We start from the raw sequence: 23,106 nt of genomic DNA on the forward strand, positions 1-23,106 counted from the left end.
CACAAATATTCAAATGAATATTATGTGCGTTGTGTTAGAAAGTAATGCTGTATTAATTCTCTGAAGTGTTAAACATAGTTTTAGGTTATAAAAAATGTTAAAATAGAAACTATGCTATGGAGGATACTTTTCTAAAAGAAAGGACTCACAGCGAGATAGCAGCCCCAGAACACCTAAATCAGAGAAAAAGAATTTATTGCCCTCTTATCAGAAGAAACAAACTTCTTCCCGCCTCGAAGGCGCTGTCAGGATTCAGAGGAAGAAGCTGACAATGACCAGACAGAATCCTGTATTTGAATGGAATTTATGCATCATGTATGGGGTGTATGAATATGCAACAGGCTATTGTTTTTAAGGGTTAATCCTTTGTTAACGTGGGTCCTTTTTCAGGCTCATGCTGCCCAGAAAAAGGTACCCGGACGTCTGTAACTCTTTGTCTCTATTCTCTCATATTGTCCTACTTCAATTTGTCCAAATTATAATTAGTCTAATGGTATTACTATTTTTGTAACCATTTTATTACTATTAAACTTTTAAAATTTTAAAAAGAAGTGATTGGCACTTTTCACAGAGACAATTGAGAGCATGCAGAAAACATCATTTTGCTTTAAACTTGCCTTTTTTAAACTCCATCCTCAAGTCACTTATGCTTGACTGAACCTTAGTCCAAATTAAGAATAGGCTGGCACAACATTCAGTGTAGGGTTGTCTTTTACCTGAGCAGCAGGCTCTTGAATTAATTCTCCCTTTGTTTGTCCCCTCTTACCAGATTTGTGAAAGAAAAGAGGCCAACCATTTCTCCCAACTTCAACTTCCTGGGCCAGCTTTTGGACTTCGAGAAGAAGCTCAAGAACCAGAGCGGCCAGCCCGGCCCCATCAGCAAGCTGAAGCTGCTGCACTTGGAGAAGAGCAGCGAGCAGGTGCAGGTGCTGGAGGGCGGCCAGAGCAGCCTCTCCCCCGGCCAGCTCTGCCTCTCGGCCGCCTCGGAGCTGCTGGAGCCCAAGCCCACGGACACCCGCGGGCACCCGGCGCCGCTGGAGGACGGCCCGCTGGTGCAGGGCATCAACGGGCTGCACGTCTCCCTGGACAAGGTGGAGGACAGCAACCGCCTGAAGCGCTCCTTTTCCCTGGACATCAAATCCGTGTCCTACTCAGCGAGCAGCAGCTGCGTCACCGCATCGGTGCAGGGCTTCGCCTCCTCCGAGGACACGCTGGAGTACTACAAACACGCGGCTGCCCTGGAGGGTAGCGGCAAGCTGTGCCAGTTCTCCCCCGTGCAGGAGGTGTCGGAGCAGAGCCCGGAGAGCAGCCCCGACCAGGAGGAGGCGGCGCGGCCCCAGGAGGGCCCGGGCCCGTGGCCGCTGGACAGCGCGGCCTCACGGCCACACGCGGGCCGGCCCCTGCTGTACCCCCTGCACCGCAGCGGCAGCGTGGAAGACACCTACAGAACGAACTTCGTGTTCGGGCTCTCCACCAGCCAGCAGCACCTGGCCAAGTCCGCCGCGGGGCTGGGCCTCAAGGGCTGGCACTCGGACATCCTGGCCCCGCAGCCCTCGTCCCTTACCAACAGCTGGTATTTCGCCGCCGAGTCCTCCTCGCATTTCTACTCGGCCTCGGCGGTGTTCGGGGGCGGCGGCGCCTTCCCCGCCTACAGCTGCAGCCAGCTGCCCTCGGGCTGCGAGCAGCCCAGCGCCGTGCGCCGCCGGGCCCGCCAGGCCGACCGCGGCGACTCCCGGCGCAGCTGGCACGAGGAGAGCTCCTTCGAGAAGCAGTTCAAGCGCAGGAGCTGCCAGATGGAGTTCGGGGAGAGCATCCTGGCGGACAACAGATCCAGAGAGGAACTGGGCAAAGTGGGCAGTCAGTCCAGCTTTTCAGGCAGCATGGAAATCATTGAAGTGTCCTGAGGGGCGGAGGCTCCTGTGACTGTGGCAGAGCTGCTCCCCCGGCGTGTGAGAGGTCCCTGTAAATCTGAAACTTTGGGTAAAAAGGTGGGGGGAGAGGGAAGAACCGGAGGCTTTGCTGGGAGCCAGGGAAAGGGTGTGGTACTGCAGGGAGACCGAGGTTGCTGCTGGGCTTCTCTCCTCTCCCGGAGAAGGGTAGAACATTTCACAGACCTTTCCCTGTCAGAGGAAGCAACTCTGTGCAATGGATTGCCCATCCTTTCAGTGGCTTTTAACAAGGAAGCTCTCCTGGTGTCAAACCCTTTCTCTGCTTCCACTGAACCATGCTCCTACCTGTCAGAACTAGTTTTGTTCTTCCCTCCCCGTGCCCCACGTCCTCACCAGTGCACCTTAGCCCTGACACTGAGCCAACCTCTGGAGGGAGACCTTTTTCCTAAAAGAAAAGGAGACTGGGAGCGATTCCAAAGGCCATAGGGACCGGTTACAGCAAGGCTGGTCTGAACACACCGTTCAGACAAATGTAAATACTGGTGTAACTATTGTTCTAATGAATAGGCTTTAGGTGATTCGCTAGAGAGCTGCTTCAGAGAAAGAAAAAACCCCAGTACCTCAAAAATACATAAAATAAACTAGGGCTTTATGGCTGCCACATGCTGGTAGTGAGTTCATAAACAATGTGAACAAGTAATGACTGGCCACGTTTAATTTTTTTTTTTAAAGCTGTCCACGCACAAGTGTTTCAGTTGGCTCAGTAGCAATTAATCTTAAAAGATGAATGAACCATACTTAGCACTGTTTCCCCCAGTCTTTTTCCCCCAGTCTTTTGATAAAGTATTTGTATTTTTGATACTAAACTGGCTTCTGGGAGAGGGGTAGCTGCTTTGGCTTCTAAGCTATAAAAGAGTGGTTGCTACGTAGAGCTACGTGCAAGAGAAGTGGCTGGTATGAGTGGCCACAAGACACTTTTCTTGCCCATTAACAATTCAATTGCTGAAAAACAATTCAAATGTTTGGGGTTTCTTTAAGGTAAAGATACCTTAAAGAAGGTTTGAGCTGTAGTGGGTTTTGTCCTTAATGGAGCAGTTCCAGGGTGGAACTGCAGATGCTCAAGGCTCTCTACCACGTTCTCACCCTCTGCACCCCAGGGCAGACACCTGCATCTCGAGGATGGAGGTTTCACAGGAGATGAGGCACAGCCCTGCTCATGTTTTTAACAGCAACCCAGCTGCTTCCCCTCCCACCCTGGCTGCTGCTCACCTTGGGCTCCGTGTGCTCATTGCCACGAGGTTTATGGTCAGCGAGGGACGGTACCAGAGCCACTGTGTAAAGCTGCATCCTTCCTGCCCTCAGGGCCTTCCCAGCTCTCCTCAGAACATGTTGAGGGGAAACTGCATTCTTTTGTCCCATTTCAGTGCAGGCAGCTGAAAACTGTAGTAACAAGTAATTAACCCTGACCAACAGCTTTAAAAAAAAAAAAAATTGTCAGCAGCAAACTGAAGCCCTAATTCAAGTCAGCAGCTTGGGTTATGTTTGGGGTTTTTTTACTGTAAGTTTAGCTAGTTTGTGACTCAAATCTCAGGTTTTACTATACTGAAAAGTGGAGAAGATTTTCGTCATTGTTTTGTTTTGTGGCTAGGATGTGACTTTAATTTCCTACAATGGACCGTTGAAAATAGCACTGAAAGCTACAGCATTGATTAACTTGATCCTAAAAAGTGCAAAAGGCACAGAGAGAGGAGGCACCAGGAGTCCCTGAGCCCAGAGGCTCTTTGTGCTGCGTGTACAAGAGGCTGGACAAAGGGCCTGGGCAAGGGAGAGGCTGACACCACCCTGGCCACTGTGTCAGGTGCTGGCTGTTCATTGAACGTGCTGCCACTTGTCTCTGTTTACATCTCCAGTGGAAGTGATGACATCACAGCTATTTTCAGCTGTGTGTGTGTTTGCCTGTGTTAACAGCTGAGCAGGGCTCCTCTCAGCCACATTTCAGGAAAAGCGGGTGGCTTTGATTTAAACCAGTTAATGGGAGTGAACACGTATCAATCCCTAGAGGCAGAAACTGATTCTTCCTCTTTTGTGCTTCCTCAGACATGTGTGTGCTCCCCTTCTTTGTATGTTTGGGGTTGGTTTGGTTGATTGCCTTTTGAAGAACTGAAATCTGGTCTGGTGGCTCCTCGTGATTCCCAGTGTGTTCTGGATGAATCCAAGGTGTAGGCTCAGTACTTAGAGGGGGCAGGTTCCCAGAGGAGGAAGCCTTAACCCCATGTCCTGCACAGGGTGGTGCCCTGGCTCATACCTGAACTAGAGTCCTGTCCCTGAACAATACTGGAAATGGTTTGCAGAAGGCTGAAAAGCAAAGTGGAGGATGTGAGAGGGAAAAATGTGTACATATTCACAATGAATATAACGTATGGCATTTGGTGTGTGGCATACTTGGCATGTTTGGTGTATGGCAAGCTGGTGAAATGGTTCAGAGAGATGTGAGTTTCTCATCTTGTTGTGTCATGAGCATTACATGTATGTTATGATGAAATAAAATCAGAAATGGTACCTGTTTATACAGAAGGCTGGGGAAGGAGTTGTGGAGTGTCTTACCTGTAGCAGGACCCACTCCCCCAGCAGCCAGGAGAGCAGGGGCCTTGTCCTTTATGGGACACCCCTTCCCTGCAGGTGTGGTCATGAATGACAGGGCTGGAGCAGCTTTAGACCACTTCTCACAGGCAGCAGTGATTTTACAGCACCAGTAACCATTTAGGGCTCTCACCTGTCCCTGATCATCCCCCTTCTTCTTCTCCATTGATGAGCAGCAGTGGCACTTGCCTGCATTAACACCCCCACTGTCTAATCCAGGTGTGAGTAACCTGTTCCTCAGGCAGCTGGTGTGGTCTTGGTGAAGCAAGTATCTCAAATTGTTGAAGCTACCCAGAATGAACCCCATGCTTTTTTCTTGCCTCCCTCCCATACTACTTATTTGAAAAATAATTTAATTACTTGTTTAAATACTTGTTTTGACTGATGCTGTCAGTCTTGAAAAATTCAGGGCAAGTTCTGCTAACTGAGATTGGAGCACACCCCCACTGCTGCTTCAGAGAATGGCTCACACAAACATAGCACAGATTAGAATTAAAGAGGGCTGCCACAGTTGTATCCTTAGAGGAGAAAGCTCTGAGCTTATGTAACAGCAGCTTCAAACAGGGTGCAGTAACAAAGCCTTTTCTTTTGAGAATTTCAAAGCACAATCCCAGAAAGGGAAATGCAAAATCTTCATCCTCTCTAAAAGAAACCAAACCATCCGTCAGAGCACAAGGAACAACCTGTGTGAGTTTCTGTGCTTATTTTCTACAAACAAGATCTAGCAGCTCCTAGAGAACAAAAAAGAACCATGCAAATTCAATGGCATCATCAGCTGCTGAGCCTACACAAGAGGTTGACATGACAATCTTCTAAGATTTAGCTGCTCACCCCACTCTGAAGCCCACTTCTGATTGCAGTAGCTCTGTTCCCTCAAATTCTGGTTTTTGAAGCATTCACTTCAGCTTTCACCACTCCTCCTGCCTGCTTTGCATCCCTGGCCCTGCCACCAGCCAGCTCTGGGAAGAGACAGTCTAACTCCACCTCCAGTAAAAACCCAAGGGCAACTGAAATCTGCCTCATGCATGTCACCAACACCTCATTTTCATTTCTCTGCTGGCATTACTGGGAAGAGATCCCCAAGGTCACCGGGCTCCTGATGTAACCATCACAATGAATTCCTAGAATGAACTGAAAACAGCAAACCTCCTCCCAGCAGGGATCAGGTAGCCCTGCTTTTGAGGGGGCCTGGGGAGGATAAGAGAATAGAAATGTGGTAATCAGGTGAACTACTGTCTTTACTACCTGTATTCATCAGCTAGGTGCTCAATATGCTGTGATTCACAGCACAAGTTACAAACTGACTTCTACCAGAACAAGGGGAACAGCACTAGGGTTCTAATAAGATTGTTACTTTTTAAATCCAAAATCATTGTGATTCAACCAAATTTACCTAGCCAGACACCTTAATTAGCCGGCCATACACCTAGCTAGTCTGTATTTGTTATTAATCTGTGATAAAAGTGGTTATTCTAGCACTTTTAGACAGTGTAACATACACAATACCACAGTTACATTACACATACAAATCCACAATTGAGAATTCAGGTAGAACAGTGTTCCTAATCCATCAGATTTGCCTGGCAACAGCACTTGCTCTTTGAATGCTGGCTGCAAAGAACTTCTTGGCCCCCAGGTCCAAATGGTTGCTCTGAGGCAAACTGAAATGTTTCTGCACTAAAGCCTTGAGCTAGTTCTGCACTTCCAAGAATATTAATAAGAGTCACCATAAATAGAAAAGGAAAGGGAGCTATTTCTTGCCTTCTGCAACACCCACCCCTCTGGGAAGGGGCTGCTTTCCTGGCATGTAAAATGCTGCCAAACACTCCTGGAGAGTTGTCCTGCTGCAAGGGATTGCTCACTTTGAGCAGTGGATTTCAGCTGCCATTCCCAGGGACCCTCACCGTGCTCCACTGCTGTAAATGCCAAAGTGTGACACTACAGGACACGATAAGGCTGGGGCATCAGGCCATTAAAAAAGAAACCAAAAGCAAAAACAAAACAGCAGCAAAATGAAAAGAAACCCTGTAAATCTGCCTCTCTATTCAGTATCACCTGTGCAGGTGAGAGTTCACGACCATTCTGCCTTCCCAATGCCAAGCCCCAAGCATTGCTGCTCACATCTTCTATTCAAACTGGACACCAGTGCCAACCATAACTGGGACAGCATCGGGGGGAAAAAACCAACCAGCATTTCTTTTCATTCTGGGAATATGTTTCCTTTCAATCCCATAGCAGAAACAGTCCCAGGGCAGCTGCAATCAGCCACCTCCATGTCACAGAGAGGGTGCAAAGTAAAGCTGAGATCAGCCTGCACTGCCCAGACACCATGGTGGGAAGCGGGAATGAAGAATGAGCAATAAGGCAATTGGAGAAACAACACACTTGGAAAAGAGCCACACCAGGAGTTTTAATGCTGGAGCTGTGGAACATGGAGCATGTAGGAAGCTGAACAGGGTAACCAACCACCCATAAACCATGGAGTGCTCAGCCACAAGGCTGGCAATCAAAATACCCTCTGGCACTTGGGAACAGGAGGGATGTTACAGCAGTACCTGGGAAACTACTGGCACACAGTCTGAGAGAGGGGCTGGCTCATGCAACCAATGGGCCTGTGAAAACATGTATTTTTACACACACTTTAAAATTTTAAGGATATTTAAATATATTTAATTTAAAATACATATATTAAAAAAAAAAAGCAACAACAAAAACTCTTTTTCTCTCCCCTTCATCAGATCTTCACAAGAATTGCCCTGCAGGTAGGCTGGCACTTTAGCACCCTGTCAATGCATACAGTGACAAAAACAACGGAAACAACAAAGCAAACCTGCTCTGCTGGGCAGCACAGTGACCAGTGTGAGACACAAGGAGCACCAGAGGCAGCACAACGGGGGAGTGGCAACAGCAGAGTCAGGGGAAGGGCCAGAGCAGCTCAGGGCAGAGGAGAACCCCAGCTCCAGTGACTCGTCGTGCTCCCCAGCTTTCCCCAAGATCAGGTATCAAGAAGCTTAGCCTGTACCCAGAGCACACACCACCAGAAAGCAGAAAAGGGCAGCAGTGTCTGGTTTCAGGGGAGCACACCAGATTATTCACTGTTCATAGCACTAAATTTGTGACAGAAGTAACAGCTGGTACATTCACTAAAGATACCTGAGGCCTCCTCCAAGAGCGTTTGGCTTGGAAAAGGAAATTCACGCGCAGAAAGGTGATTCCAGTCACATCTCCAAGCTCCTGCGTCAGTCTTACCCTGAGCATCACTTGCATCTGAGCTGAAGCTGAAAGCAGCACGTGGAGCAAAGCCAACAAAGGAGCAATCAAGCAACAAACAGCAGCTCAAGAAGATGTGGCAGGACACATCTCCCCCTCAGCAAGAGGGCCAAAGACTTGTAGTTCCTGAAGGCAGTGACAATGTTTTAAATAAAACTGTAAACCATCATTCAAGGGCATTTACAGGGTGCATGCTTCTTACAGTACCCATAGGAGAGACTATCACCTGTGGAATGAAGGTGGTGGCATGTGAGCATTGGAAAAGGCTGGCCTTCACATTTCAGCTCTAATTTCTTTCTAGTTCAGTTAGGACACCTTCCACAACCTGCCCTTGCTGTTCCAGAAGCTCTGTGTGTGAGGCCCAGCAGCACAGCCACAAGTTTAAAGAGCACTGTTCCTAGGAACAAAGGTTTTCTCCCATTCCCAGCCCAGTGCCTTGGTGTTTTCTGGCAAATGAGGAAGGAACTGATTTGCAGCGCTCCTCCTGCAGCCTTCAGCTGGGAATACTATTGCTTTGCCCTCATTAGCACTGCAGGGAGCAGTGCTTTGATCTGATACTTAATGGCCTGAGGCCAAATGTCCACAAGCCTCAGAGAAGTGTCTTACAGGAGAGAGCATCTGCCTTGACATCCAGTATCAGGATCTTCCCACTGGCACAGGCTTCCAGCACAGCAGGGTGTGGGACACTCACGATCCTGTCTGGCAGACAGCTGAATGTCGCACATTTTAAACATCCAGACAGCATCATCTGGACAAAGAGGACAAAAATGGCTGCAGCCACTATTTAAAGCAGCTCAATATTCTTGTGTCTGACGGTGGGAGGCAGAGATACATTCCATGATGGACAATGAGGACCCACAAGGGCATAGCCATGACAAGCAGCTTTTCCTGGGTTAGGTCTCATGTAAGCTTTTAACAATCCAAGTCTAAATCATGGCAGGAAGCTTGAACAAGGATTGAATTCTGATGTTTTATCCTGGGCAACGCACAGCATATGCCTATGTCCATACAACTGTGTAAAACCTCTGGGGTGGGAGCAGCAGGCAAGAAAACCTGCTGCCTTTGCTAAAAACCCTCCTGCTGAGTTCCCTGCCCTCCCTGAAGCAGTCAGTCCCACTTCCCAGGGCATCATTCCAGGGGGCTTCACCTCTACAGGACTCTGCATCTAGACAGTGTTCAGCAGGCCCTGGGATCCAGCCACCACTGTGGCTCAGATGCACATCTAAGCTGGCTGCAGTCTGCATGACAAAAACTCACACTACATGACCTCTGGGATTGCCACAAGAGAACAGCCTCTTGCTTCTTGCCACCAGGCAATAATTATTACAGTCAAAAACCTACTGCACTCTTACTTCCAAATGCTCAGAGACAACCTTTTGCTTAATAAATGCTCTTAAGTACTAAGAAGTATGGAAGCAAGTTGCCTTTGGCAAGTGCCCCTACCTTGTGCTGTACTGGAAGCTGGGTTGTCCCTGACTGTCCTCACTGCTGGAGCTGCACTCCTGACACACAACAGCCCCTGGGGTTCATGAGCTCTTCAGCCTTGGCTTGCCTGGCAGGAGGCAAGAACATCCCATTGCCTTTGGAGCAGTGGCTGAGAAGGGCCCTGTGGCTTCAGTCATTCAGCAGCATGCCACCACCAGCTCCTGGCACAAAGAGCAGCTAAATTAACACCAAGAGCCAGAGGACTTCTCGTGTCTCTCCCCTCCACCCTCAAGGACTTGAAGAAGCAGCTGCACCCCAGTGGTAAAAAAGACAGCACCAAGGTAACTCAAGTGTCCCAATAAAAAAAGACACCTTATGTCCAACTTTGAGATGCAAAGTGAGCAGGTTGGTACCGGTGCCTGTCAGAGGGACACAAAATGCCACCAGCTGGGGCATGGGGACATTGCCAGGGCAAGGGGGAGAGGAACAATAAGGTCTGCTTTACATTAACAGACATACATATCTAGAACAGTTACTCCTTTACAGCCTCATAAATTAGTGAGCCCATAGAAACAGGAGCCTCAAGGACATGCCAAAACCCTGCCGTGCAAACCATGTTAATTATGATAATGGCCATATTTTAGTAAGCCAGTTCCTGGCTCCCACACTTTCACCTATAAAACACACATATTTTCAAGGCCAGGGGATCTCAGAAATACCTTCCAGCCATCTAATTGTCTAAACCCCAATGGCACAAAAAACGTGTTAGAGGGTTCGTCACACCCTATATCCCTTTGAATTTTTTTAGTAAAAAAATTAAATCAGATAAAAGGAAATTCCTCCTCTGTAAACCCCGACTAGTCACAGCAATGAAACAAATGCGTCTGCACGGACAGTGTAGTGGCAGAGGAGACAGGAGGGCAAGAGGAGGGAGCTGAGAGAAGGGTAAATCCTCTCCTCCTGGAGCTCCTGGATTCCCTGGCTGTGCGGCTCCGGCAGCTGCCGCCGCTCTCCCTCCGCTGCCCTGGCACAGAGTCCGGCAGCAGCGCTGCCCGCTCCCAACGCTGCCAGTGCAGCCTGCTGGAAGCGCTTCCGTGGAGCCTGGAAGGTGAGGAGGGGGCGCTGCCGGAGCGCTACGACCTCAGCTCCCGGTCGGGTTTCATGGAGAAGGGCTCCAGGCGCTCCCCCTCCGGCAGGAGGCTGTTGAGCCGCTCCATCAGCGGCACCGTCTGGTCGATGCCCATCTGGATCCGCCGCAGGATGGCCGACATCTCGTTGACCTTCTGGATCTGCTCCGCGTACTTGGCGTACTTCTTCTGGCGCTCCTGCATGAGGCTGTACAGAGTTTCCACAGACAGGTCCATCTGTGGAAAAACAACGAGCACAGCAAGGCTCATTAGGCCAACTGTTGTCACAGACCTTTCAGCACACTGTCCTTCCCAAAAGCAAGCACCTTGGATGCTCCACTAACAGGAGGTAACAGGCAGGTACAGAGGAGCTCCTCACAAGGTACATAACCAGTCTGTCATCGAATGGGATGATTCATAGTTGTCTGCTAGGGAAGACATATGATGACCTCAGTTCTCCACCCAAACACCTAAATATCTGATCAGAAAATTCTTCATTTGCATGACTGAGCCAACAGGTGCTGCCAGGGTTTTCCCAATACACCAACAAACATCCTCCAAGTTATCTAAACCCAGGGGACCCGTGGCCTCTGCCTACACCTGAAGTATATTTTCACTGGAGATCCTTCATTTGCAGCATTAAGCTCTACCACAGTTGCCAGTGATAATTTTTCTCAGTTTAGCCAGGTTACTCTGCAACTAAGCCACAGCTGTTATTACCATCATCATCTGGAAAACTCCTGCCTTGAGAGAACCACAATGGATTGCTAGTGTCCCTAATTTCCCTGAAACCCAAAAATAAGAGTGTTATAAGTGACCCCAGGAGAGACATTAAGTAAATTAGCCATGCAATTAAACACAGTCAGTACCCAAACATGGCTTGAGCATGATGACAATGACAGGAACTGCAGTGCTGTTCCTGCCATTGAGTGGTGAAGGCAGCCTTTATAATTCACAGCCCATTTTTCTGTTCAGCCAGACCTGCAATCTCCAGGCAGGATTCAGCCAGTACTTTACACACAAGCCCAGTCAGATGGTTTAAGCTGTAAACTATGCTAAGATACATATCCTTTACATATCCTAAGATGTGCACCACATGTTCCAAGAGCTCAGTAACAGGGCTGTTCCAAGCCCTCAAGTGCACACTCCAAGCTCGGTTACTTGGCTCCCTGCAGCTGTACTTAACAACCCCAGTGACTCCAGTCCACTGGCTCTTCCAGCTGGGATGTCTTTGTGGAAAGCAGTCCCCTGGCTTGGCACTCAGTACAAGCCCACAGTGGCTGGGAGTGAAGGGCAGGAGAGGACACACTCTGAGCAGTTTTAGCCCACTGCCACCTCTTCCCACTGTTTTCTCAAACCTTTCCCATCTAATTGATCCCAGAGGAAGGAGGTCACTGCTCATGATGAAGCAGCCTCAGGGAATCAATGCTGAGAACTTCTGGTCTAGCAAGAAGCACAGGTGCAAACAACATCCCTCTCCTGAACTGTATGACAGAATCAACCCATCTGATGAAGGACAGTGACTGTACCTGTTGTCATTATAGTGCAACATTTCTATTGCCATTACACTGCAAGGGTTCCATACTGCTAGAGTTTCGACCTCCTTGATGTTTCTTGTAGGCAGCTCCTCTGGGCACTGACTCTTCCTTGTCCTCACAGCAGCCAACTGACTCCAGTTCCCACCAATCCACTCTTCTAGAACACTCTTTTTATTGGCTACAGGTGTGGCCTGTTAACATCAGGCCTGCTCCTAATCTTTAGTAATTAACCCAGCTGCAACTCTTTAGGGGCTAAGATTACATTCTATACCACCTTCACTTACCCACACTGTATCCCCCTACAGGTACCTGTCACCCAGGACAACAACACACAGTTATCAGTGCAGTGCTAAGAAAACACAAGGTGCTGACCTGACCTGAGTTACACAGCACTGAGCAGGCAGGTTCAACCCTGACCCCATGTCCAGTGCTCTGGGTCTGTAGGGGAGAACCTGCAAGCAGGGAGGACTGGGTGAAAGTGGTACAACACTGGAAGGCCCCACTGAGGAGGGAGAGCAGCAGAGAGAATTCTGCCATCCCACTGGTGGCAGCAGGGCTTGGCACTAGGGATAAACTGCTGTAGCTTGATGTGCTCACCAACGTCCCTTTGAAGCCCTGGGGAAGAGGTCAAGTCAAAAACAGGCAAGAAAATATTTTATTGAGAAACCTAAGTTACAAAGAGCATTGAAAAAAACCACACAAGTTTCTGCTGAACTGTCACAGGGATTAGGGGGCATTTTCCCCCATCCCCTCCATCAGAGCTGCATAAGGTACCAATTGACCTTTTATTTTGCCTGCATTTTCTACTGCTCTCAGGCTGAATTCCTCCTCTTTGCCTCTGTGCTTTCCTGTGAATTCCCTCCTCCATGCCTTCATGCACGGGACAAAATAAAAACCAGCAGAGCAGGAAACTCCAAATAGAGTGGAAACAATTTAAGCCTACACAGGGGTTTCTATTAAAACCCCAGCTTAATAATTTAGTAGCTTGGCGCTAGCTCTGTAAAGAGCAGTGTGTAAAAAGCAGACCACCACCAACCAGCGAGTTCAATCCAGTGCCTAAAAACATCCAACCTAATGAGAGACAGTGGCCTGGAGGGGCAGCCAGTGGGAAAGCTGCCAAAAGCCAGCATGCCTCATTAAGTGGACCAGCACGGGGACCAAGACAGAAACCTCCTCTGGTTCTGAAGTTCTCCTCCACTGGCAGGTTCTCCACATGGCCTCACAGCACTGTACAAGAAGCAAAGCTGGCACCCACCAAGCTTCCAAGCAAAAAACACACAAGGCCCCCTCTTTCTCTCCATTCCAATTATTTCCATCTGCTGCCTTTAGGCTGCTTGTGTAAGTAAGTATGAGTAATATCCACTTACTGATGGGGAACAAGGGGAGAAGCTGATACTGACCTGCAGTAGGAAGGAGAAATGCAAAGTGGCCTCCAAGCACTTTGCTACCTTTGGACACATTCACAAGAGCCATAAAAAAAGCTGCCTCACGAGAAAGGGTGGAAGTGAGTGTTTCCTTACACCTACCATCCAAGTTTGCCTGCTGAGGGAGGCCACAGCAGCTGCACAGCCTGAGACACAACAGGGAGAACTGAAATGGAGCAATTGTGAGGAAAGGTCAATTTTTACTCAGTCTGAACCTGGTCTTTTTAACTATTAAAAAAAAAAAAGAAAGGAAGCTACATGTTAATTCCTGGAGATAAATGCCAATGTTTCTCTCAGCTTTCCTTGAAGCAGGCCTAAGTACACACTTACATCCTTCCTACCTCCTCCCCCTCCAAGTGAGCTCCTCCAGTGCCAGACCTTGTGCTTTTATCTCTCCTGGCATGCAGTCCCATTCCTCTGGCACTCAGATGGGGCTTTCAGGTTCTGAGGGTCAGCTCTATTTACCCACCACAGAGACTAACACTGGCCTGCAGGAATCCATAATGAGCAGGAAATACACATAAGAATGCACCTCATTCCTATCTATTTAATTCCATACCTCATACAGTAGCAATAAAAAACACCTGGAAAAGGGGAGCTGAAGGAGAGTCTGGTCCCTTGCCTACAGCCAAGGCAGTCCAAGACACCCTTGAGGGTCAGTGAGTGAAGTTGCCTTCTCTGAACAGTTCCACATCCCTGCCACAAAGCCCTGCCAACATTCTCATGTGGAAAACATTCAACTCTCAGCCTTCTTGCCCATCCCAGACTGTGAAGCTCTCTGGGAAGCCCAGCAAGACACCCCAGAGCCAGCAGTTCTTCACAGTCCTAAAACCATCTGAGAGAGTTTATTTGAGCCATTGTTTCTGCTCTGGTTGCTCCAAGCTTCCTGCCATGCCAGGCCACCAGAGCTGCAGACAACTGAACCCTACTGCCCTGAACCCATCAAATGTGACAGATGTGAAGCAGCAGCTTTGTCACCAGCCCCTGACAACCAATCTGTCCTTCAAACATCACCACTCAGTAAGCTACAAACATCCCCAGCTTAGTGGTATACGAGTTTCTGGAGAGTTAAAAGATTGGACTTGAAGCCTGTTAAGAAGTGACAGAACAAAGCAGAGGGCAGAGCCCAGCATGTGATGTCAGAATCTTAATTTTCATCAAACCAAGAGGTTCTGCCCCATCTGGAGTGGAGAAAAAAAAGGATGTGCTCTCAATGAAGGGGTGAGAGTTCCTAATGCAAATGTTATTTCTTCCCAGAAATCATTCCTCCTGTCAAAGCAGTAAACCTGAGGCTGGACATGCCCAGAGTAGAAGACAGGATCTTTCTCCCCTTCCTACATCAAAAAGGATGGAGGTGTTTCTTCAGTTTTTCTTTCAGAAGGACAGGTCCATAAAAATAGACAAGCCTAAAACTCACCCTCCAGCATGGCACACTTTTTTTGTACAGCCAGTTACATTCAGAATTTGTGTCTGTTTCTGTTTCAAAGCTCATGCCTCCCCTGTGGATTATCATCAGCAGGACACTAATTTGTGCCTCAGCTTCACATTTAAACATGAAATGACATCTACTGGGCTTTTCTATCATCAAATGAAAACAGATTAATAATTACTTCCAACAACACTGCAAGATGGATATTTCCTCACTTAAAAGGGCCCCAGCACAGCCCCTCCTACTACACCATTCACATTGTCAGCCCTGAGTCTCCTCTGCATTACACAGGCCCATTTGTAACACCACACTGGTGAAACACAAAAACAACTGAGGATACTGTCAGACATCTTGCACACCATAAATTCTTGCATTCATTTAAAAATTCTTCTTGGCCCACACTGCCAAGCAGAATAAAGACATTAATTTAGCCCACAAAAAGACTGAGGTCAGCACTGGCCAATGCCCAATTCTTTTCAAGAGACCACACTGAAAACAAACCAGTGCCCATATATATAAAACACACACACAAATATATATATACACACTTCTTACCTGGCATGGTTTTACAGTACCCCTGTCATGGGCACATGAGTGTCTTAAGCTCTCAGAAACAGAGGTCATATCTTGTTAGGTCAATGACTGAGAGACTGAAAACTGCAGCTAGACACATGGTTGCAGAGCATGCAAATGCAACCAGAAGTTCATTAAACTTGGAATCAAATTTCTAGAGAGGCACTGCTGACATTCATAACAAAACAAATACATCTCATAAGAGGATGTTCAGACATCCCCAGCTTCTCCAGTCCCTCCTAAAATACCCAAAAGTCAAGAAGATGTTTTTGTTTCCCCCCACATTTAGTAACAGCCTTCAAGAGCTCATCCAGACATGCATGTGTCCTTCTGTCCCAACAATTTCCTCTCAGCTGGAAATCCATCCTATGGATTTCCCCTATGGCTGCCTCTCCAAAAACACACAGCTCTTAAGGTGCAGTCCTTATTCCAGAAAGTTCTTTTTCTACAAGAGCACTCTGAGCACAAGCAGCCTTTCCTTCCCATTGTCAGGTGCTTGACTGGGGTTAAAGGAACATTTTCCTGCAGCTGCACACAAGCCACATCAGAAGGCAGCAGGCAGGAATATGACTGCATGGAATATTAGTCACCCTGTGCTGGTGTGAAAATACTTTTCAATCAACACACTTCAGACTGAAGACAGCTCCTCTTTCTCTACTGCCTGAAAACAAATGTGCTCAATGAATGGATTTTTTTCCTCTTCCCCTTTCTCTTTGATAATGTCACGCAAAGTCAGCACAACAGATCACAATGACTTCCTGATGGTTGGGAGCATCCCCTGTTTCTCCCACCCAGCACACACTAGGAAGTGACAACCTGACTGGGCAGCTTCTGTGCCAGGCTACAGAACAGAGATGTCCAGCCACAGACCCCAGCTTCAGCTCTCATGGAGCTGTACCCTTCCTCTGCCTCACTGCCACATAAACAACTATAGTTTGTGTTTAGGATTTCCTTATCTAAGATCAAAAGCAGTGCCAAAATATTCCTTTTGCTCCCTCTGTGATCTGTCATTTCTGTAAATAGTTGCCAAGGGTTATTCTGTCTAAGCATTGCACAGATCACAGTCAAGCTAGAGAACGAAGAGTAACCATTTTAAGTGGCTCTGGAAATGAATTATAGCAATATTAATAGGTACATCAAGGCCCTTACTCCTTAAGATCTAAATTAAATCCATGTTTAGTCCCTTAGTTCTACAGTAGATATGTGAAAACATGTATCAACATAAGCTGCTGCACCTGTAAATCTGATTATTCTGGGAGGCCTTGGGACACACAAAAGCATTCAGAATTCAAAGAATAAGAAGGCTTGTTCTTGAAATAAGCTTTTCCACCTTTATGTCAGTCTTTCCCTACCTCTTGTGTTATCAGACAGGGGGTGTTTGTCACTCCCACACCTCCCAGTCTTCCCAGCCTCTCTCTTCAGTGGTTTGGTGTTCTGGCCCATGAGCTGGCCTGGCTACCAGCCTGACAGTCACAAACCAGCAGGGTCACACGGCTAAAAGCACCATCTCTCCCCCTGCATGTGATCCTGGCTTCAAACCCAGTGTTTGCTGTGGCTCTATCAGACTTTAATGCACAAGATCCCTGAAAAAGCAGAAAGGAAAAAATGCCAAAGACCCAATTTTATTAGTAAGCCTTCTAAACTGTCACCAAGAAAAGGTCCTAGTAATTTCTAGCTCATTGTCTCTGTTCTACAATAGCAGCAAATGACAGCTCTATAAAGGTGTTCGTATTAATCAATCTACATCCATCTAAGAACTCACCTCTAAAATTTATCATGGCTAAAAATGCTAAGTTACATCCTGAGCATTAGAAATGCTTCCATACCTATTCTAAATAACCAAGTTTAAGAAAAATAAATACAAATGGCCCACCCAAAGAAGATTATTGCACCTGTGTGTGCAATATTCTCACAAAACCTCTCTTTTGTGGAATAGAATTCCACAGTAATTAATAACACATTCCTGATCTGTCTTCAATCAGCTGTTCCTGGAATAGAAAAAATATGTATCTGTTACAGATCTATTGCCTAAAGGACAACTTGCACAACTCTTATTTCAGGCTACCTAATAATTCTGCTAGAAAACACAACCTTCCATCTCCTCATTTCCTGATTTTATGCTGCTGACACACTATTTGAATATTATAAATGTTATTTACATTATTTATTATAAATGTTATGTAGGGGGTTATTTTATAATAAATTTCAGTTTTGTACTTTCAGCATGTCACAATGACTAGCTTTAAGCAAGTCGATTTTCCCATCACAAGTAAGCTTTGATTTGAAAAGAGATGCCCACTATCATTAATGAGATGTTTCTCAGAAAACACCACCGTTCTCATTTCAGAGTGAAAATAGTCAGCACCATTACATTTGCAAGCCATCTGCTATTTATTCTCAGCTTCACAGATGGGACCTGATAGCTGTAGGTCTTCTTTTCCACAGAAGTCTTACAGAAGGGAATGATATTGCTGTGTTTAGTCAGGGTTGGACACACTAAAAGAAAATTATATTTAAGTAGAAAATGCTCTTAAATCTGTTCACACAGAATGGAAAGGAGCTGAGCTTTAACTATTTCCAACTGTGTGTGAAGTGCTAAAAGGATTATTGAGGACTCCCTCTTTTTTCTCTGGGGAACTGCAGACAAAGCTGGGTTCACACACCCTGACACATTCACCCTGCCAGTGCAACACCTCTGGGTGCATCAGACCTCCCTCCATGTGCTCTGCATGCCTTGGAGACATGCAAGAAGGCTGCAGTGTCAGATGAGCATGGACATGAGCCCAGCAGTCAGGATTTGGGGATTTCTGGACACCTGAGAGCCCTGATGAAGCTTTTGCTCTTCTCCTGCCAGCTGCATTTCTCAATGAAAGCCCAAATCAACTTCCCTTCACCAGGGAAACTCAAAGGCATGTCAGTTCTAACAAAGTCAGTCACTGATAACCTGAAAAACTCCTGAAATATTTACTTGTAGCTCTTCCTTCCATGATTGAAAAGCACATGAAATGAGCCAAGCACACCCCATTATGTTAAGGGGAGGATCTACTCCTTCATTCCCAGAAGAGAGACTTCCAAGGCTGACTCCACCATAACTTCCACAGTGCTGAAGCTCAGACATCCCAGCAATTTTCTGGAGGTCCCAACATCTGGACAGTAAATCTTTGGCTTCAGGAAAGCCTCAAGGAAATCTTGAGCCCTGTATATCATTTACAGACCAAGCTCTTCTGAGGCTATAGACTGTTGTTCAAAATACAGTAACAAGAGTACAAACCATCAGAGATCAGTGATTCACACAAAAGTTCAGTGTGGCAGTAGTGTCACCTCTGATGCACTCTGAGCATTCATTTTTATTGTATTCAGCTGCAGTGGCCCCAAGATTCCCAGGAAGCTGAGTATTTCTTTCCTCTTTTTTATGTCTACTAATGAATCTCTAGAATAAATTGATCAAATGCAAGAAGGCATTTGAAAATTTGTACTACAGTCTGGTAGAAGAACTTGTAATTGAAAAATAAGTACTTCTGTTTCTGTGTAGTCTTATGTCAGGCATAGGGAAGAATTAAATTCTCTAGACTGGATAAAGCAAAAGGAAAAGCTATGACCCCAAAATCCTTTCTGATGTTAAAAACTCCTATAAATTCTTTACCATATACTGCTGTTAGTTGATTTCTTTTACAACTGCTACCTGAGCCTCTTTTTCAGCTGGAACTCATCTGATTGGGGATTTTATCTTTCAGACAATTTGCAGCAAGTCCAACAGCCACTCTTCAAATGCATCACTTGCTGGTCCAGGTAAAAAAAAAAAAAAAAAAAAGTTTAAAAGGTTTATTTTTTGTCCAGTTCACTACAGTTTTGGCACAGTTCATACATGTGATTACAGGGAATTCTACTATATTATAGTTCAGCATTTTATCCAGGCTTCTAGAGGTAGATGACACATCCAGTCAGGAGCAATGCCCACAGGAATTAATTAATAGTAAATCATATGTTTCATACCTCAGAGCAGTGTTGCAATAATGGCAAATAAATGTTCTCATGTAGAGGCATTCATGCCCCAGTGGCACAGCAACATTTAGGAAACCCTTCCCTTCATAAAAAGCAAGATGGGCAGATTACTTGCACTAAGGTTTTGTAATGCTTTCAACATGAAGTCATCTCTGCAGATCACATCAGAATATTGCCACAATGCTCATTATGGGATTGCCAACACAAGGCCCACCCTGCTCCCCCAAGTACCAACCACCATCTAAAAGTCATCAGTGCAACTCCAAATATTTGCAAGTAAGGCTGGCTAACCTGTCTAAAACAAAGATTAAAGTGCTGAAAAGCTTCTAGCCAACATTCCTGGCACCTCCACACCCCAGCCCAATTCTCACCTAAGGGCAGAGTTGACACCTTGAAAATTTCAATTCAACACTGCAAGAGGACATAATAGCTAAGAATGAAACTTGTGAACTGGCTTTTCCTATATCAACACAACCCTTCAGGGAGAGAGAAGGCCATTTTTAGTCTACATTAATGCCAAACTGATTCAGAAAGAGAAATCTTTCTAAAGACTTCTGTCATCATTTGACTAAGCCGAATGAGCAAAGCTTTTCCAGTTTCCTTCCCGAGGTTCTCAACTCCCTTTACTTGTGTTTGAGCATTATGAGAGCTGCACAGTGTGTCAGGTGAGATCCCTCAGCTTTGTGCAAGACAGTCAGCATCCTCTCCTTTCTCCTGCAAGTGCAAGCTGGGATGCACCCCAGGTTGATACTTGCTTTCTTCCCATCTCAAACCCCTTTCATGCCCAAATCCACCATCAAGTCTGCTAGCTCTATAATGAAATCTAGCACTTTGTATTCCTATTTGAAGTTTTACAAACTTGAGGCAGGGGGTTGTTGGAGAGTTTTTCCACCTGGGAAAACAAGGCTAGAATAAGAAATGCAGTTTCCTAGTTTAAGTAAGCTGTGAGAAGGAAGTGAATTATGTTCCTTCTGGTACCTGATGAACATAAACTCCATGCACTAATCCCAATGAAAGTGTTACTAAAAGGCTTTGCATGCTAAACTTGGGATCTTCAGTGACAGTCTCTTAAGCACTTAAACTCTATAATAATACAAACCTTTCCGACTGCTAGATGCTTGTTCAAGCTTAATTTTCTTCCTTGGAAATTCAGTTGTGGAAAGGATTCCAGTTTAGATCTTTTCTCAAAAGTCCATAAAGCACAAGACAAGGGAACATGCTGGAACTGATTACACACATATATTCTAGGAGCAAGGGACTGGTCTTTTTTATGACACCAGCCAAAGCAGTGCATGTCAGCAAAACAGATTTCAGACTGCCACCAGTGCAAACAATCTTTCCTCTTCCTTAATAACTGCTAGATCCCTTCATAAAGTTCAGGTACAGCAGAGCACTGGCCATCTGCCTCAGGCATACACTTCTAGACATTAATTCTCTATATTAAATAACAATTGTGAAGCCTTTTCAAGAGCATTTTCACATTTTGGTGCTGGCTGGTTAAGACACCACCCCACCACTTAGGTATTCAAGCTACTTGCACAGCAGACTGGAGAAAAATGAGCAAGATCAACTAAAGGACATGAAGATTAACATGTTTCCAGCTTAATAATCCTGTGCACTTATTTCTGCATGATGGTGCCTGTTGAGATTCCAGTCTTTATAAACAACACTTCATTGCTGATGAGAGGAGACATAAAGAGCTGGATAGATTGCCACAGTCCTCATCCATCAACTTCCAAGATGCCAAAGACTAAATTTAAGGTATTTATTTCTTACAGAACACAACGTTCCCTAATTTTTTCTAAAGGGCAGTGTGGCATTAAATCCCTTGAAAATACAAGTGGCATTTCAACCAAGGTTCTTCCCCTTTTCAGAAATATTATAGCACAAGGGATCTCAGACCCCTTTCCCTGGATGTGAGGCATTGGTAATTTAAGTCTGTGAACCAAAAGGCTCAATTTTGCTTGCAAGTTAACACAGCCTCATCTAGAACATCTTTATATGTAGTGTCAACATTAAACACATCTCCATTTTCACTTTGGCCAGGCTTCTTCCAACAGGCTTACTTTTGATTCCCTGAGCCCTCCCCTTTAATGAGCTGAAAGGTACCTTCATGGGCTGGTCAATATGAGCCTTTAAACAAAGGCCTGAAGCTGAAGATGCATTCTGGACTTAGTAAAGCCACTCATCTTTTCCTGGCCTAATTCAGCTTAGTCAGAAGTTCTCAGGGCACATCTGCTGAAAACAGATTTCACAAACAGTCTTGGAAATTCAGACCTGAAACCACCTACAGGGAAACCATAACTAAGAGGAAATGGCAATAAACACCTCACTCAGATGAGTCCTGAAACAAAACAAACCAAAGACCAGGCTAAAAACACCTCCCTGAAACTTGCTCTTCATTTGAGTCTATTCCCTGAAGGGACACAGCTCAGCTGTGACTGGAGCATGGGATGAATCCCAGGCACTTCAGATTTTTCTGCCCACGGAGGGATGGAGTTAGGAGAAGTGTCTGTGGTGTCTCACACAGTAGAAGCTCTGTGTGCTTACAGCAGATGAGCACCTTGAGTCTCACTGCAGCCGTGGCTGACACAGTCCCCAGCCAGGCAATGTCCAGCCAAAGTTTCTGGCCCAGATCTCATTCATTCCTGGTGGTGGAACAGCTTCCTGCACTTAGGACAGTTTTCCCCTTTACCACCACCTTAAGGGACCTTGCCCTTCAATTTCCAGCAGGAACATCAGACTGCTACAAGCTGTCCCTACCACAGCCAGCCCTCCCAAAGAATTTACAGGCATGAAACAAGACATAATGCCTGCCTGGACAAGATTCATTTAACTATCACTAATATAAAAGCAATATTTTTTATATTTAAAAATGTGGGGGTTTCCCCCAACTCCCACCCATAGATGCGTGCCAGCTTAGACTGAAACATTTGAAATTTCACCTTGTATTGTAAAAACTGCTCTGTTTTCAAAATTACTGGCAGTCTGGGATTCTTGTGGTAATAATAAAAGCTACAAATAACACTACATCAACATTTGTTTTCAAGGCAAAGCATCAGAGCCCTCCCACTAACCCATTTTCAAATACATCTTAAGCACGGAGTATGCAGGAATTACATTTGCCTTTAAGGGTACATCAAATACTTCAAAAGCACAACCCCATTGACAATGCTGGAGGTCTAGTAAGAAATGCTGAAGATCTTTTCACTCAGAGCTTCTTTGAAAGGAGCTTAGAGGGCTTTCAGTTTTCTCTCTGCTTTCATAGAAAGAAGACAGGTCTCAATTTTCACGTGTGACAAGTAATTTTTATAAGCTTACCTTCAGATATTTTGCAAGATGTGATTTTTGAGAAGCTTAGTACATTGTGCACACAATAATCCTTTTTTAAGGTACTGAAACTAGACTATTTTGAAGGCACAAAAAATCATGGACACTTTCTGAAAATTTAGCTCTGTTCCCCAGCTTTTCCCTATTCTACTTGTTTCCCATTCCCTGGTATTCACCATCCTCCATCACATGACTCTTGAAATTGTCTCCCTGGCACCCAAAACAGATATCCTCCCTTGTAAGGACGTAATGTAAAGTAGTCCTCTCCCCACTTATTTGCTGCTTTCCCCCCATTCAAACCTTTAGAGCTGGTCAACATTTGCCTTCAAACTAATCTTGTCAAAACCTCTGTTTTGCAGATCACAAAACTGGAGCAGACACTCCTGGTGAAGAGAGCCCATGTGGCTCTATCAAACCCACAGCAGCTGGAGCTCCTCAAAACTTCCAATGAGTTACAGT

The 23,106-nt window shown here is 45.9% G+C and overlaps 2 protein-coding genes across 6 annotated transcripts in view; one reads left to right on the plus strand and one right to left on the minus strand.

The window, feature by feature from the left end:
• Nucleotides 1–4,463, plus strand: part of DUSP16 (dual specificity phosphatase 16) — a 60,504-nt gene extending 56,041 nt beyond the window's left edge. For all 5 annotated transcript variants that reach the window (XM_054514998.1, XM_036401624.2, XM_036401623.2 and 2 more), the window contains one exon: nucleotides 770–4,463. In XM_054514998.1, coding sequence (XP_054370973.1) covers nucleotides 770–1,904 — 1,135 coding nt within the window. In that variant the 3' untranslated portion in view covers nucleotides 1,905–4,463. The remainder of the gene's footprint in view (nucleotides 1–769) is intronic.
• A 2,451-nt stretch (nucleotides 4,464–6,914) lies between these two features.
• BORCS5 (BLOC-1 related complex subunit 5) overlaps nucleotides 6,915–23,106 on the minus strand; it is a 61,306-nt gene continuing 45,114 nt past the window's right edge. Inside the window, exon 4 of the mRNA XM_036401627.2 lies at nucleotides 6,915–10,588. Coding sequence (XP_036257520.1) covers nucleotides 10,358–10,588 — 231 coding nt within the window. The 3' untranslated portion in view covers nucleotides 6,915–10,357. The remainder of the gene's footprint in view (nucleotides 10,589–23,106) is intronic.

This window comes from Molothrus ater, chromosome 5 (genome assembly GCF_012460135.2).
Source record: "Molothrus ater isolate BHLD 08-10-18 breed brown headed cowbird chromosome 5, BPBGC_Mater_1.1, whole genome shotgun sequence".
Taxonomy (NCBI): domain Eukaryota; kingdom Metazoa; phylum Chordata; class Aves; order Passeriformes; family Icteridae; genus Molothrus; species Molothrus ater.